The 15,589-nt window shown below is 33.7% G+C and overlaps 1 protein-coding gene across 1 annotated transcript; it reads left to right on the forward strand.

Moving 5' to 3' along the window:
- The first annotated feature begins 5,935 nt into the window (after positions 1-5,935).
- On the forward strand, positions 5,936-14,488 carry LOC145159011 (ATP binding microtubule motor family protein). The gene is made up of 24 exons (XM_079077899.1): positions 5,936-6,512; positions 6,599-6,798; positions 6,909-7,032; positions 7,138-7,232; positions 7,320-7,467; positions 7,559-7,624; positions 7,720-7,782; positions 7,896-7,946; positions 8,031-8,113; positions 8,196-8,313; positions 9,283-9,328; positions 9,428-9,639; positions 10,242-10,421; positions 10,907-10,975; positions 11,067-11,225; positions 11,314-11,472; positions 12,137-12,205; positions 12,317-12,404; positions 12,576-12,688; positions 12,807-12,894; positions 13,010-13,089; positions 13,861-13,955; positions 14,098-14,176; positions 14,259-14,488. Exons 1-24 carry the CDS (start codon positions 5,994-5,996, stop codon positions 14,349-14,351), a joined length of 2,997 nt encoding a protein of 998 aa, XP_078934025.1. The 5' UTR covers positions 5,936-5,993; the 3' UTR covers positions 14,352-14,488.
- Positions 14,489-15,589: the final 1,101 nt, after the last annotated feature.

The raw sequence follows: 15,589 nt of genomic DNA on the forward strand, positions 1-15,589 counted from the left end.
CATAAAATAAACAATTTAGGTATTTTGGGAAATCACCGTTCGGGCTCTGGCTGATTGTACACACTGCTCCTTCTCGTTTTTCTCTTAGAAACTCTTACTCGTTTTAGAAAAATCTTTTCTTTTGAAAACTTTTCTCAAATCCTCAGTTTGAGTCCAGAGGTACCCGAAGGTGCACCCGAATCCCTCAAACCAAGGCTCTGATACCAACTTGTAACACCGTAAATTTTCAAACAAAATTTTCATTTCAAACACAATAAAACACATGTCGTTTTTCCTCAATACCACAAGTAACAATTTATTAATACATTTTTATTTTTACGATTGTTTATTACAAATCCAGGATCCTCCAAACGTAACTCTTTCTCTCGTGTGTACAATCGAGCCGGCGCCCTCCCGATATCATGAAAAGTACCCGAAACACATATCACATAACACGGTAAGCACGAAGCTTAGTGAGTTCCCAAAATACCACACATATCTCAGTAGCCTCTCATGGCTATACTCAGATAAGACCCTCCGATCAATGTGTCGCAGTGGGACCCTCCGGTGCCGTAACTCAGGTGGACCCTCTGGTCCTAACTCAGGAAGCTCATAATAACAATACTCAGCATGAATCACAAAAGACATAATGCAGAATATTAAGATACACAGATAAGCACATAAGACATCTCAGTCACACAAAGATACCACACATGGTAAGTATAGTGAGAAGACTCACCTCACAACCAGGTGAGCAAATAACCTCGCGCTCGAATCTCGAACTAGCCTCCGCCTAACACAAAGGATGAATATCTCTAATTAATACTCTTTTCACGACTCAAATAACCGAAGGCTATTCTTTCTCTCTCCAACTCTTTGAAGTGGATAAAAAACCATTTTACCCCTCCATGGCCTCTATTATTTATGTTGACCAAAACCCCAAAGTCAACAGAAGTCAAACTCAAGTCAACAGTCCATGTTTGTCCCGACTCGTCGAGTGCACTCTTGCGACTCGTCGAGTCCCCTCGTTTCCTCAGAAGCCTCAAGAAAGTCCAGCTCAACTCGTCGAGTTGACCCCCAACTCGCCGAGTTATCGCACAATCAACCTATCGGGACAAACCCTCACCGACTCGTCGAGTCAGGCCATGGACTCGGCGAGTCCCTTCGATCAGATTCCTCATTCAGACGATTTAAGGCAGATCCATCATTCCAAACACTAGATCTACCATCCTAAGGGTCGATTGTCACGTAAAGCTGCGAGCTTTACGTTTAAACATGGCATATAAGACTCATAATGCTAATACATGCTCCCACAAGGGCTAGATGCACAAAAGCTAGACTCTAGCTTAATAAAGCTTGGATCTTTGGTCTCTCAAGTCCTTCTACAGTCCAGATCTGAGGTTTCAACCTCATGATATGCTCAAATAACTCATTGCCAAGAATGGATGGGAGAAAACCCTCAAAATCTCCCTAAACTAAGATCTCACAAAGGAAAGGTCAAGATAGGAGCTTTTTACCTTTGCACTGAAGCTCACCACTGAAGAACTCTGGATCTACAACCCTTCCTTGATCAAACACACCAAGCTCTCCAAATCTCTTTCAAAGGATGCACAAAACCACTCAAATTAGCTCCTCACTCACTCTCTAGCTCTAATGGCGTTTAGGGTTTGCTCTCAGGGGTGTAGGGTAACTGGTGAGGCGTAAATGGGGCATAAGTTCCCTTATATAGGCCCCAACCCCGGGAAATTAGGGTTTCTCTGCCCAGAAACTACTCGGCGAGTCGGTTCTCTGACTCGTCGAGTCCACTCATTAATTCCATGCGAGCAGCTCGACTCGACTCGACGAGTTGGACCCTCAACTCCTCGAGTCTCTCCATAAATCTCAAGATTAAAATACACAATAATGTACCTGAAAATCCGGATGTTACAGTGACGGTCAGCTGTTGGTTGACTTTGACCATTGACTTTTACCCAAGTTTGACTTAGGGGCGTTTTGGGTATTTTGATTGGTAGTTTGAGCTTAAGTGATTGTGATTGCGTAGATGGCTGATAGAGTCAGCATTTGGAGCAGTGATATATGTAGCTATTTCTTAAGACTATGAGGTGAGTTTTTCTCACTGTACTTGTGGGTCGAAGGCACCAATACCGACCCACTAAGTTATGTATCCTGGTATATAGGATGATGCTATGCTAGTTATATGATAGACTAGTAAATCTGTATGATTACATGTATTTGTTGGATATGTGTTTATGTTTATCTGTTGTATATGTCGATATATTGTGGATGGGTTGAGGCGGTCCTACTTTGTGCTGAAGGCCAAGATTCCTAGGGCGGTCCGGATAGGCGGTAGGCCTTGCAAGGTAGTCTAGTCAGACCGGAGGCCCATAGAGCGGTCCAGATAGGCTGTAGGCCCTGCGAGGCGGTCCAGTCAGTCTGAAGGCTCATATTTGCATGTTGTTGTTTGTTATGTTGTGTGGTGGTACTTTGGGGGAACTCACTAAGCTTTGGTTTACGATTTCAGTTTATTGTTTCAGGTACTTCAGAGGATCGTGGGCAAGCGAAAGCGTGATCATGCATATCTTCCTGTTTTTATGATATTGGATTTTGGGATACTCTGATTATGATTATACTTTTGAAACAATGGTCTTTGTAAACACTTTATGGTTAATGGGTTGTTTTTGAAAAATTTGAATTTCTATGATTTTTGGGATGTTATACCTATGTTTGGGATCTACTTGATATAATTGTTCTAATTAGGTTCATGGATTATTGGAGCTTAAAATTTTAGAAATGTTTTTTTTTCTTATGTTGTTTATTTGATTTGTAAATTTTTATATATCATTCCGCAACACTATTTTTCGTAAAGTTTTGTATTTAAAGAAATTTTGTTAGACTTATTGAAATATCGATTTTACATATGAACACTTATTACAAGCTCGTATTACTAAATCATTAACATATTCTAGGAGTCATAAGTATTGTTTGTCTTTATTTATTATTGATCAAATTGATCAAGTAACTAATAAAAACATTATCGAAAATGATTGTGTATGTGTTATAGAATTTTCCTACGTATTCCATAAACATCAACCATTTTGTTTAAATATTTAGGAATAAATATATACTTCTTGGATGATAGTAACTCTTATGAAAAATTAGTCTCTTACACTTCCACATGAATTACCATTAAACAAAGAAGTAGATATACACTTTCCTGAATCGTTAGAATCACATATCTATGAAAATTTTGACCTTAGGGATCTTGAATATCTGCTTAACAAATAATTCCAACATTACTACTTAATCATCATAACTCATGGTTTGAATGTTCAGTTTGGTCTAAAGCTTTTCCTCACTTTCATTATTTGTGGATTTTCCATAATCTTCCATTAACATGTCACTTTTCTTGATTGATTGGAAACTCGGGTGACCATAATCACATTCAACTTATAGTTTGTTATAGTTATTACTTAGATGCTGTTTAAACATTGGTTCCAAGATTTACAAACTCTTGAACCCTCTTAACTGTTAGCGTATAGGTAAACAAACTCACTACTCTTTAGAACCACATATTTGTGGTCATGAGGGCCTCCCCCACTGAGTTTTTTTCTTTATTGGATGAAACTCAAACACAAACAATATGTAATTCGTCATTACACATCTTATATTGCCAAATGCAATTTTATTACCGAAAATGTTCATGGTATGTCGAAAACTTTCCAACTTTCATAGAAAAACATTCATGATTTCATCAAAATACTGATATAAAACCTAGAATAAATACCTTTTTGTCTCCATTTTTAGAGCGTTTAAATAAAGTAAGATACTAAAAGTATTGAAACAACACAATAAGTAGATCCGTAAACAATAGTTAAGTTCGCAATTCATTATATATCTCGAACTCGATCAGGCTGGACTTCTTTGAAAGAAGATCCATAATGATTGGGCTTTGACAAGACCCAATTTTCTTTAACGGGTCAGGATCGGTGTGGACGGATTATTTTTTGTGATATGGGCCAAACACCCGAATAGCAAACCAGATACAATTAGGCCGGACAGAGCGGGCGCGGGGAACGGAAGCGGGAAGCTTCCCGCCCGGCGGAACACCGCACCGTCGGCGCGGGAAAGGGTTGTGCGGGAAACGGAGAGGGGAGCCTCTCCCGCTCTCTCTCTCTTGCTGCGATTGGCCGGCCCTTTTTTTTTGTTGAAAAACAACCGTTGAATAACGGTAAAAAATGTAATTTTTTTTTTGGCTGTAACGGCTAGTTTTGTTTTTATTTGTTTTTTTTTAATCCTTTTACCACTACTATAAATACATACATATAACTTAAAAACATCACACTATCCTCTATTCTCTCTACTTTATATCAACAAAAAAAAATGAATCCCGACAAGCAAATCCCAACTTCCGATCGAAGGAAAAAAAGCCATGGTTCGAGTATAAACATCCCTCCTCGCAACATTTTTGCTATCGATTCATCCCCGCAAGGAGTTTACCGCCCCCAACTCGATGCTCCCATTCAATCCCCACTACAATTCCAATACCAAAATGTTGGTCAATATTACCCGATGCAAGTTCCAAATGTTCCGTCGCAAATGTTTTCAAACTTTGTTGTGTTTCCGGATCAACAATTGCCAAATCAACCTCAACCCCAAACTCAAACTGAAACTCAAACCCAAACCCAACACCACCACCAACTTGTCGATGAATCGGATGGCGCTGAAGAAGAAGACATGGTTCCTGAAACTCAACCAACACCACCACCATAAAGACGTAAAGGGAAAAAAACAAGTGCGCGAGGGTGTCGCACAACCGGGAAGACAAAAGCCGACAGCATGGGTTCCACACGAAGAGCTAGTTTTGGTCAAAGCTTGGGTTGATATTTCTGAAGATTCGATTCAGGGAAACGCACAACCGGGAGAACATTTTTGGTTTCGCATTTTAGAATGATTTCGAGAGGAGCTAGGAAAATGTGACGACTACCGTACGAAACATCAACTTAATTCGAAGTTTCGAGAAATAGCAAAGGGGGTTTCAAAAATTAACGGGTTGTACAACAACCTAAAAACCCAACGAAAAAGCGGCCAAGGCGACGAAGAAATACTTCAAGAAGCGTTGCAGTTTTACCTTGAGGAAGTCGGAAAACCATTCAAGTGGCACGATTGTTGGAAATTATTGGTCCGAAGTCCTAGGTGGAAAAAATACGAGCGGAATTTTATTTTTGGAGTCCAACAATCAAAGCGAACGAAAACGGGCTCTAGTGGTTACACAACCTCCTCCGATGCTCGGGTCGGTCTAGATTTAAATCAGGACGACGAACTCGAGCTAGAAGAAATTGAACGTCCAATGGGTAGGGACAAAGCGAAGAGAAAGGGAAAAGGGACTTCTTCGAGTGCATCTGATTTCAGCGTGGACATTGACGAAATGCGGAAGATAACATCGTCGTTTGATCGATATAATCTAAATTTCTCTGAACGTTTGGCTTTCGACAAAGAAAAAGAAGAAACAAGGAAAAAGGAGCGGGCGGAGAGACAAGAAATGGAAGACATGAAGTTTTTGATGGAAAACGTCGATCATCTCTCGGGACCGGCTCTCGAGCTCGTGATGAAGAAGAGGGAAAAAATTCTGAAAAATATTTTCCGTAGGTCGTTGTTGGTTTGTTTGATTTTTAGTTTGTGTGTGTTTTTTTTTTAAATTTTCTACTTTTTTATATTATAGGTTTAATGTAAGTTTTATTTTAATTAATGAAATGGTTTTTATTTTTAATTAAATTTTATGTTTAGTATTAATTTAAAAATTATAATTCATAACAAAAAAATTAATTTTATTTAATAATAAAAAAAAAAGAGTGAGGGAAGGGCTTCCCACCCATTCCTTGGCTTTTAGGCGAGGGAAAAGAGAGCGAGGGAAAGAGGGATATGGTCAAGAAAGCAAACTTCAAAAAGCAAACTTTGACATTTCCCGGTTATTATTATTTGAAGCTTTCCGCCGATCGTCAAGAAACGGCAGCAAAATGGAGATCAAGAGTCCGCAGCCGTGCCCCAAAACAGTCACCGTCCGGAGAAACCCTCCCCGGCGAGCCAGACCCACTCCTGCCACCGTTGTCCCCGTCTCAGCGCCTACATCATCTAAAACCTCTTCAGCTATACGTTCTTTTCCGATTCAAGACATCCTTTCCATCGACATTCCTGAAAAACAGGAGATTCCAGAGCCTGCGTCTCCTAAAGAGTCACCATCTTCTGAGAAACTTAAAGTATTTCTTCGAATAAAACCGATTGTAACGCAACCGAAGGTTGGAGTATCAGTGAAGAATGCAGCTCATAAGAATGTTTGGCCTCAAAACCCTAACAAGAAAAAAGATGCTACGAAAACGGCTAAAGTTGTGGGGAAGAAGACGAATGAGATATGTTTGAAAATGAACGATTCGCATTCTGTCACGCTTTGTCCTCCACAAAGCTTGGCAGATGCTCGACGGACAAAGTCTGAAGTCTATGAAGGGTTTTCACATGTCTTCTGTGCTGAATCCTCTCAGGTTTTCCTCCATTTCTTAGACCAATAAATGACGTGAAATTGTAGAGGATTGATTACTGATTAGGGTTAATTGTTTGATTTTGGCAGAGTGAAGTCTACGAGAAAATGGTGAATCCACTGGTGGAGGACTTTTTGAAGGGGAAAAGCGGCATGATAGCAGCAATGGGACCAAGTGGATCTGGTAAAACCCACACTGTCTTCGGAACTACCAGAGAGCCTGGTATGGTTCCTCTTGCCCTTCGACAGATCTTTTCAGAGAAGGAGAGCAATGAATCTAAATGTTCAAGGTCATTATGTTCAATTCTTATTGATAATTTTGGGGGTTACATATGCTTTCTCTTCATCTTCCTGTCATAATTTCAAAAACTTATCATGTTACATATATACATTGCTGCAGGACTTTCTATCTGTCAATGTTTGAAATCTACTCAGAGCGAGGAAAAGGGGAAAAGATAATGGATTTATCACAAGAAGGAGGTGATTTATTCATGCAACAATCGAATATCAAAGGCCTGAAAGAGGTTCTGTTACTTTCCATCTTCCATATATCACCTTATCATTTCCTGCATTTTTCTTCAAGTTATCTTGAATAAATTAGGGATTTTGACTTTGTCCCATATACACAGACAATCATCCATGATGTTCAGCAGGCTGAATCTCTAATTGCAATTGGAATGTCAAAGCGTTCTACTGCTATGACAAATTCCAATATCCAATCAAGGTATATGCACTAAAAGGTCACTTGTTTTAATCTTTTTGGTTTCTTGTATAAAATTTGTTTTTAACACATATTTTTTTATACTTCCAGTCGTTCACAATGCATTATAAACATTCGTAGTGACCATGAGAACATTGATTTTCACTCATATTTTCATACTGGTGTTCAACCCTCCACTGCCATATTGACCATTGTTGACCTTGCTGGAGCTGAAAGAGAAAAAAGGACTGGAAATCAGGTGAATAACTATTCTTTATCAGTTATTATTGAATTTATTGTTATTGTTATATCAATTTTTACTAGAATTTGATACTTAATGTTTTTTACAGGGAGCTAGATTACTTGAGAGTAATTTCATCAACAACACATCTATGGTTTTTGGATTATGTTTAAGGGTAAGTATTATAAGTTTCACAACTATGGTTATAACTTATAAAATGATAACATTAACTTTTTAGTTTGTTTAAAATTAAGAACCCTTTCTTTTCAGTCATTATTAGAGCATCAGAAGAACCCAAAGAAGCCTTTTCACAAGCACTTTCAAAATTCAATGGTAATGCTTTAATGTTTAAGCACATGTTGTTTATATGTTTTTACAGCTTCAATTCAATTCTTTGTATTGAGTTTATAACTTATAACACAAACATTCTCCTTCATTGTTGACAGTTGACTAAATACTTGCGTGATTTTTTGGAAGGAAAGAAGAGAATGTCATTGGTATATACAAATTTTTATGTAAAATTTATGTTTTTATACCATTTTTTGGTCATAATCTGTTGACTAATTGACCATTTTGTGTAGATTTTAACTGCTAAATCAGGAGAAGAAGATTATCAAGATACATCATATATGTTGAGACAAGCTTCACCTTTTATGAATATCAAGTATGACAAGTGTAAAATATTTTGTGTATATTTATCATTTTTGAGCACTTAAAGATATTAATTTATGGTTTTTTTGTTTTAGGTTTGAGAATATTGAAGAACAACCTACCAATGCATTTGGCAATAAAAAACGAACCCAAACATTGCCAAAAATAGAACAATCTAAAAGAATGAAGTTCAATACTAATGAAGTTTTTATGGTATTTTTCTTACTCTAATCTTTATTCTTTCAACATCTTCTTCTTCTTCTTCTTCTTCTTCTTCTAATGAAAGAATCAAATTTTGCCACATGACATCTCTTCCAAATCCAATCCTCCTCTATGAAAGTTAAATTACCATTTTGCTCTTCATCCTTATTAATATAAGAGTAAATTACACGAATGGTCCCTATGGTTTGGGATAATTTGCACGTTTGGTCTCTAACTTATTTTTTTTTAACTCGGAAGATCCCTACTGTTTATTTTTGTTGCGCACTTGGTCCCTGTCTTACCTAAAAAGACTATTTTGCCCTTGATTTTTTAATTTATTTAAATAAGGTGAGCTAGGTAAGGTAAGGTGAGGTGGATGTGGGGTTGGGGTGTGTTTATTTAAATAAATTAAAAAATCAAGGGCAAAATAGTCTTTTTAAGTAAGACAGGGACCAAGTGCACAACAAAAATAAACAGTAGGGACCTTCCGAGTTAAAAAAACAAGTTAGGGACCAAATGTGTAAATTACCCCAAACCATAGGGACCATTCGTGTAATTTACTCTTAATATAAATCCTATAATTTAACAATAACTCAGGAACACCCAAACTTCCTTTAGTTTCGTAATCTTAATTTTGGAAATCGATTCAAATTTTGAAATGCCTAAATCTCTCATCAGATGACAAAAATTTCATTTTCATGATTGATTGTGTTCTTTTTTTTTTTCATTTTGTTCAAATTTATATTGCATTATACAAACTCATGATTTTATCAAATATCGACACATACAGAACATAGATCGGTATTCATAACAATGTATATATTAATTAATTTTAACTAATCATTATAAACTTACAAACAAAACTTCTATCTTTGTAAATTAATAAATTTTTACAAATCTTTGATTAGTCTTAAGTATATATACGTATATGTATATCTATAATTGTTTATAACTTTTGTATTGTTTACTTTAATCTTTCAGGATAATGAGTTGAAGGGTGACATTCTTCATCAGATTCTCAAAGAAGGTTAAACAAAAACTATATTTTATTATTTTTTTTATTTCTTTTAGGGCTTTGAGCATAATTCTTTACAGTTTTAAAGACTGTTTTACTTGTTTTGGACAGAGTTGACTCCGGAAAAAGTCAAAGAGGTTGATGAAATTAAAGATTCATCAGCTGAGACTCCATGCAACAACATCAATAAAGAAGTAAACAAGAACAAATCTCTTGAAACAAATACTAAAGATTCTGTAAAGACATTTAGAGAAAATCATATTCTTCTAAATTTCTCTAGAGCTTTGTGGAATGTTCTTAAAGAGTATAAGAACAAACTAGAGGTAAGTTTGAAGTGAGAAATTTAGTACCTTTTTATTGTCTTTTTTACTCAAATTTTGTAATATTCTAAAATTAGGGTTAATCTCATAAAAGACCTTATATTTTGTGTTTTTTCCGGATTAAATCTCAAACTTTATTTTTTTTCTTAAAAAAGACCTTGCATTTTTTTAGGGTTTTTTCGGAAAAAAATAAAAAAGTAGATGGTTTTTCCGGAAACAATTAGAAAGTTAAGGGTTTTTTTGGAAAAAAAAGTTCAAGGTCTTTTAAAAAAATTTAAAGCTGAGGTTTAATCCGGAAAAAAACACAAGGGTTAATTTCATAATGGTGATGTTTAATCTAAAAAAACCCTCAACTTTGTATTTTTTTCCGAAAAAAACCCTCAAGTTTTTTAGTTTTTCTCGAAAAATTTCTCACATTTTACTATTTTTTTTGTGGAAAAAAATGACTTAAAGGGCTAAATCGGAAAAAATGAAATCTTTTTTAGTAAAAACATAATTTGAGATTTAATCCAGAAAAAAAACACAAAATATAAGGTCTTTTATCGATTTTTTTTTACTGAAATTTTGTAAAATTCTAAATTATTTATGACATTTACATTTTACAGGCTAGTGAATATGAAGTTAACTCCTTAAGACATAGTCTGAGTGTTGAAAAAGAAAGGATTAATGCATTGGAGACTGAATTGAATCTCATTAAATATAGAAGAGAAACAATAACTGATGTTCTTGTGGTTGAAGAGAATGAGTCAAAAGCCACGTCAGCAAACAGCTCACATGTTCATGAGGTATGTTACTTGCAAAATAACATATTTTTCCTTCTTTTAATGAAGTTGAAAATACATAGTATGCTTTCATTTAGAATTCTCTCTCTCTCTCTCTCATTATGTCATGTATGGATAAGTGTGTCTGAAAAAAGTGTTGTATACATAAATATGTTTCTTTTTTAGACTGAATAATAAACTGTATGAATGTGACTAAATGACCGTTTTACCCTTACATTAAAAAAAATCAAATTTCATAATTTTGTCATTTTTAATGTGAGGGGAGTTGCAAAGAAAAAAGAAGGGTAAATAGGTAATTAGGTAAAAGATTAGTGTGTTCATATTTAAGTGGTTTACACATTTAGTCCTTTAAGAAAAAAAGAACAACCCTTTAGTTTCCTTGTCATGCAACCACATAATTGTTTTAATGTATTTAATGCTTTTCTATCAGTTATCAACTTTTCCTTTGTATGTTTTTCTAAGATGAAGGTTATTTTGGTAATTATCAGGGTACAAGTTCTGTTGAAGATGTTTCAACATCCATAAGTGATGAAAGTTTTCAAGAACCGAGTAAGGAGGTATGATGTTTGTTATACATGTGGTTTAAATACTATATAAAGTTTATAATTTGACTTCCAAAACTGATAAGTTTACTATTATGTTGATTAGAAAGACGATATTGCCCCTCATGAATACGTTGTGTTTGATAAAGAAGATTTAAAGGAACTTAAAGACAAAGATTTCAGCACTGAAATAGGTTGTGATAATTTAGAGTCAACTGTTCACAATTCAGAGTTACTTATAACACAAGAACATGAAAAAGAAGAGGTTAGTTTTTATATTTTATAATTCCATTATTAATTATTATTATTATTATTATCCTCTCTATTTTGAATTTTTTTTAATGTTTGATCAGGGAATAACCTCTGTTGAAGCCACATCAGCTGCCAGCTGTCCTGAAACATTTGATAATTTATCGCCAGCTGGCGCTGAGTCAGACTCAGAGCTGACTTGTGTACATGAAGATGAAGTTTTATCTTCCCCTTTAGAGCAACTAAAACAGGAACAAAATGAGGTTAGTTTGGTAATTTGTAGTTTCCTAATGGAGACATTTAATTTTTAGTCTTTATTTTTTGGGTTATTTTATAGTTTTATGATAAAATTTCATAATTGGTCCCTGTGGTTTGCAAAATATTGCACTTTGAGGATAACTATGAAAATTGTTATGCCACTGGTCCCTATGGTTTTGAAAATTGCATGAATGGTCCTTCTAGCGTTAACTTTAACTTTTGACTAGTTAGTTTTTTCTAAATGACCAAAATGCCCTTGGACCAAATCTGAAAATTATGTATACCTCAAGAACCAAAACGTTACACCACTGGTCCCTATGGTTTTGAAAATTGCATGAATGGTCCTTCTAGTGTTAACTTTAACTTTTGACTAGTTAGTTTTTTCTAAATGACCAAAATGCCCTTGGACCAAATCTGAAAATTGTGTATACCTCAAGGATCAATTTTGAAAATTTGAAATTTTGTATATATATAAATTAGTCAAAAGTTAAAAGTTAATGCCAGAAGGATCATTCATGCAGTTTTCGAAACCATAGGGACCAGTGGTGTGACGTTTTTCATAGTTGTCCTCAAAGTGCAATATTTTGCAAACTACAGGGACCAATTATGAAAATTTGTCTTGTATTATTATGCTTTCCATGAATTGAAATTAATTTTATGTTTAATCAGGGAATAAACTCTGTTGAAGTTATATCAGTATCCATTGTTCCTGAAACATCTGAAGATCAATGCAACGAGGTATATTTAATTAATTAATATAATTTTGTTATTGAATAAAAGATTTTAGTTAATTAGTTATAATTGGTTATTTTGATCACATTGAGAAACTTGCTTTTTTTTTTTAATCAGAAAATTGACGTCTTAAATACAAATATTGTTCTTGATGAACAAGAGTTCAAGGAAGTTGAGGAAAGAGAATCTAATGGAGAAATAGCAGGTTACATATCTAAGATTCTTTATTTATTTATTTATTTATTATTTTTTATGTACATATAAAAAGATCTGTGATATGTGATAAGTTTTTAATTAAAAAAACAATAGTTTTTGTTAAATAAAAAAGTTAGTGGAAAGCTGATGTGGCACACTGTAACTTTTCCCTGAATCATAGGTTGTGATACTGCAGCGCCAGCTGGCGCTGAGTCAGCATTTTCTTGTGTACTTGAAGATGAAGTTTCTTCTTCTCCTTTGAAGGAAAACCAACCAAAACAGGAACAAAAAGAGGTATATATATTCTGGTTTCATTACTTTAAATAAATTTGATATAAAAGAGCATTATATTTATTAAAAAGTTGCACATAACAAATTAAATTAAGATTTTTTTTTTCATTACGTTGATCAGAAATTCGATGTCTCCAATACAAATCTTTCTCTTGATAAACAAGAATTCAAAGAAAATGAAGAAAAAGAGACCAATGGAGAAATAACAGGTTAGAATTCTATGATTTATTTATTATATCATTTTACTTTAATTTCTTTATGTTATAACATATTAGCATGTTGTGAATTGTGATGTTTTTTTTTTTTTTTTTTTTGTACATGGAGATGAAGTGTCTTCTTCCCCTTTAAAGGAAGACCAAACTAAACAGGAGGAAAAACAAAAACAAAAAGAAAAAGAAAAACAGGTTTTTTTTTTTTTTTTTTTTTTTTTTTAAATAGCATCTTATTTTCATTTTATTTGTGTTAATGTTTTCCACACATATTAAGCAGAAATGTGTGATTTTAACTTGAAGCTAAAATAAAGAAACTGGAAGTTAAATTAAGGGTAAATTATGCGAATGGTCCCTATAGTTTGGGGTAATTTGCACGCTTGGTCCCTAACTTATTTTTTTAACTTGGAAGGTCTTTATTGTTTGTTTTTGTTACGCGCTTTGTCTTACCTAAAAAGACTATTATTTAAATAAGGAAAAATGGTGGGGTAGGTAAGGTAAGATGAAGGAGGTGGGGTTGGGGGTGTGTTTATTTATATAAATTAAAAAATCAAGGGAAAAATAGTCTTTTTAGGTAAGACAGGGACCAAGTGTGTAATAAAAACAAACAATAAGGACCTTCCGAGTTAAAAAAATAAGTTAGGGACCAAATGCGCAAATTACCCTAAACCATAGGGACCATTCGTGTAATTTACTCTTAAATTAATAATGTTTTTGGTGTGTAACAGTCTTTAATTTGGGTCTGCTTAATGTGCATGGAAAACATTTTCAAGATTTTCTTCGATCCATGATATGAAAAACCAACAATTGGTAATCATACTTTGGACAATTTTCAGTTAATAATATTTTTAGTCCTGTATAAAAATCCAAAGAAGAAGTCTTTAAAACTATTTTGCACATTATAAATTATAATCTGTGTTTTATTTCTATAATAATATGATTATTACTGGTTATTTATAATTATAGGACATTCCAAATTTGGTGTGCTGTGAAGATGTAAATGAGAAGAGTAATTTGCAAGAGGCATCAAATATTCAATCCAGTGCTGTGAAGCCAAAAAGGTATGTTTATTCATTTATTCATTATTATTATTGTTATAGGATTATACTTTTTATTTCTTCTTATTATAACATTGTCTTTGAAAAGTCTACAACGTTACACAAACATATACATACGCCTGATTTATTTTTCTTAATTTAATAGGAGGCTTAGACCTGTTTCTTCTGTGATGCTAAGGAATATAAACATCTTGGATTCTGTAGATGCCACTGAGATGCCAAAGGTTAACATTATTTTTATTTTTATTTTATTTGAATTCTTAAAAAAACAATAAGTCAATAATGTGTTTAATAATGTGTATGTAGCATGGAAAAAGAGGAGTGGAAAAAGATGTGGAAAAAAGAACACAAGGTAGCATTTCACTTATGCGACTCCTGAAACAAAATCTCCATCACTAGAAACTACGAAAAAAAAATATACTTGACAATTTGACATAGTTGTATATGGTGGAACTTTTTTCGGATATTATAAAAAACTAACTTTTTTGTAGTATGTTTCTTGAGAAAATTTTAATCAGAAACGTAGTATTACTTCATTACTTAATTATTACTATATAATTTGAGCTTTTGGAACATTGATGTTTCTACTGACTTATTTGAAAGCCTGTTTATTTATGTCGTTGAATGAGTCAATTGAGGGTCACAAAATTTGAGGTCAAGACTAAAGATTAAAAGACACTAAGCTTTATTGCAAATATATTATTTTTTGTTATGTTTTAGTATTGTATATAGAGTTTTGAACTCAAGACCAAAGATTAAAAGACAATTAAGCATAAATTGCTTGTAATAACTAACAAGTTATTACTTTTTTGTGATTGAACTAGCAACCGAAACATACTAATCGGGGACAAATATATCTGTGAAAAATTTCAACAAATATATAAGGTTGCAAGCTTTTTTTATTACTTATACACAACATATTTGAATTTTGTGATTGAATAAGTAAACATTCTTTGGTTGTGTAAAATGAATATGCTAGAAAATTTTGGTTGCTCTTACATTCGATTTACTTTTATTTCATCACAGATTAGGGATAAGAGATTTTTTTTAATGATATAATGCTTAAGTTTGTTTATTCTCATTGAGTGTTATTTGCAGTCCTTAAAAATGATAGTTGCGAAGCTTATTTATATAAAGAATTGGTGAAGGATTATGAAGTCGCCAATACATAAAACTATCTCGACAACCCAGCGACAAATTACGTTATATTTCCATAACGTCAGTTGCACATTAGTTTTTTTGCTCCTCTCTTCTCTTTTCCAAATCCTAAACTTCCAAAATCACATGAAATAGTCATCTTTCCCTTCTCATATTTCCCACAGCCATTTTTACATAAAATAATTAAAGTTAATAAGAAGTGAATTAAACAATATAAAATATTAAAGTCAATTAACTATACATTGAAGGTACCATTTCGAATGATCTTTAACAATTCTCTATGGCGCCTCTTGAGAAACTCTTTAGCATAAAGGTTTCTATATTCAATGTGTGTCTCCTTAATTATTTCGGCTGACTTTTAGGCGACCATTACAACGTTTGACTTGGTATATGTTGAGTTTTATTCAAAAATGGGCTAATTATAGTGTCAAAACTACGTGATTAACAACGAAAGCATTTTAAGATTTGAATAAATTGAA

The sequence above is a fragment of the Lactuca virosa genome, chromosome 2, assembly GCF_052849685.1.
Source record: "Lactuca virosa cultivar CGN04683 chromosome 2, Lactuca_virosa_CGN04683_v6, whole genome shotgun sequence".
In the NCBI taxonomy this organism is placed as follows: Eukaryota; Viridiplantae; Streptophyta; class Magnoliopsida; order Asterales; family Asteraceae; genus Lactuca; species Lactuca virosa.

Bases quoted from the DNA above. Each gene is read 5' to 3' on its own strand.
- LOC145159011 (XM_079077899.1), top strand. From the start codon at position 5,994: ATGGAGATCAAGAGTCCGCAGCCGTGCCCCAAAACAGTCACCGTCCGG. The intron at 7,468-7,558 runs GTGAATAACTAT...TGTTTTTTACAG, and splicing joins AAAAAAGGACTGGAAATCAG to GGAGCTAGATTACTTGAGAG. The intron at 8,314-9,282 runs GTATTTTTCTTA...TTAATCTTTCAG, and splicing joins ATACTAATGAAGTTTTTATG to GATAATGAGTTGAAGGGTGA.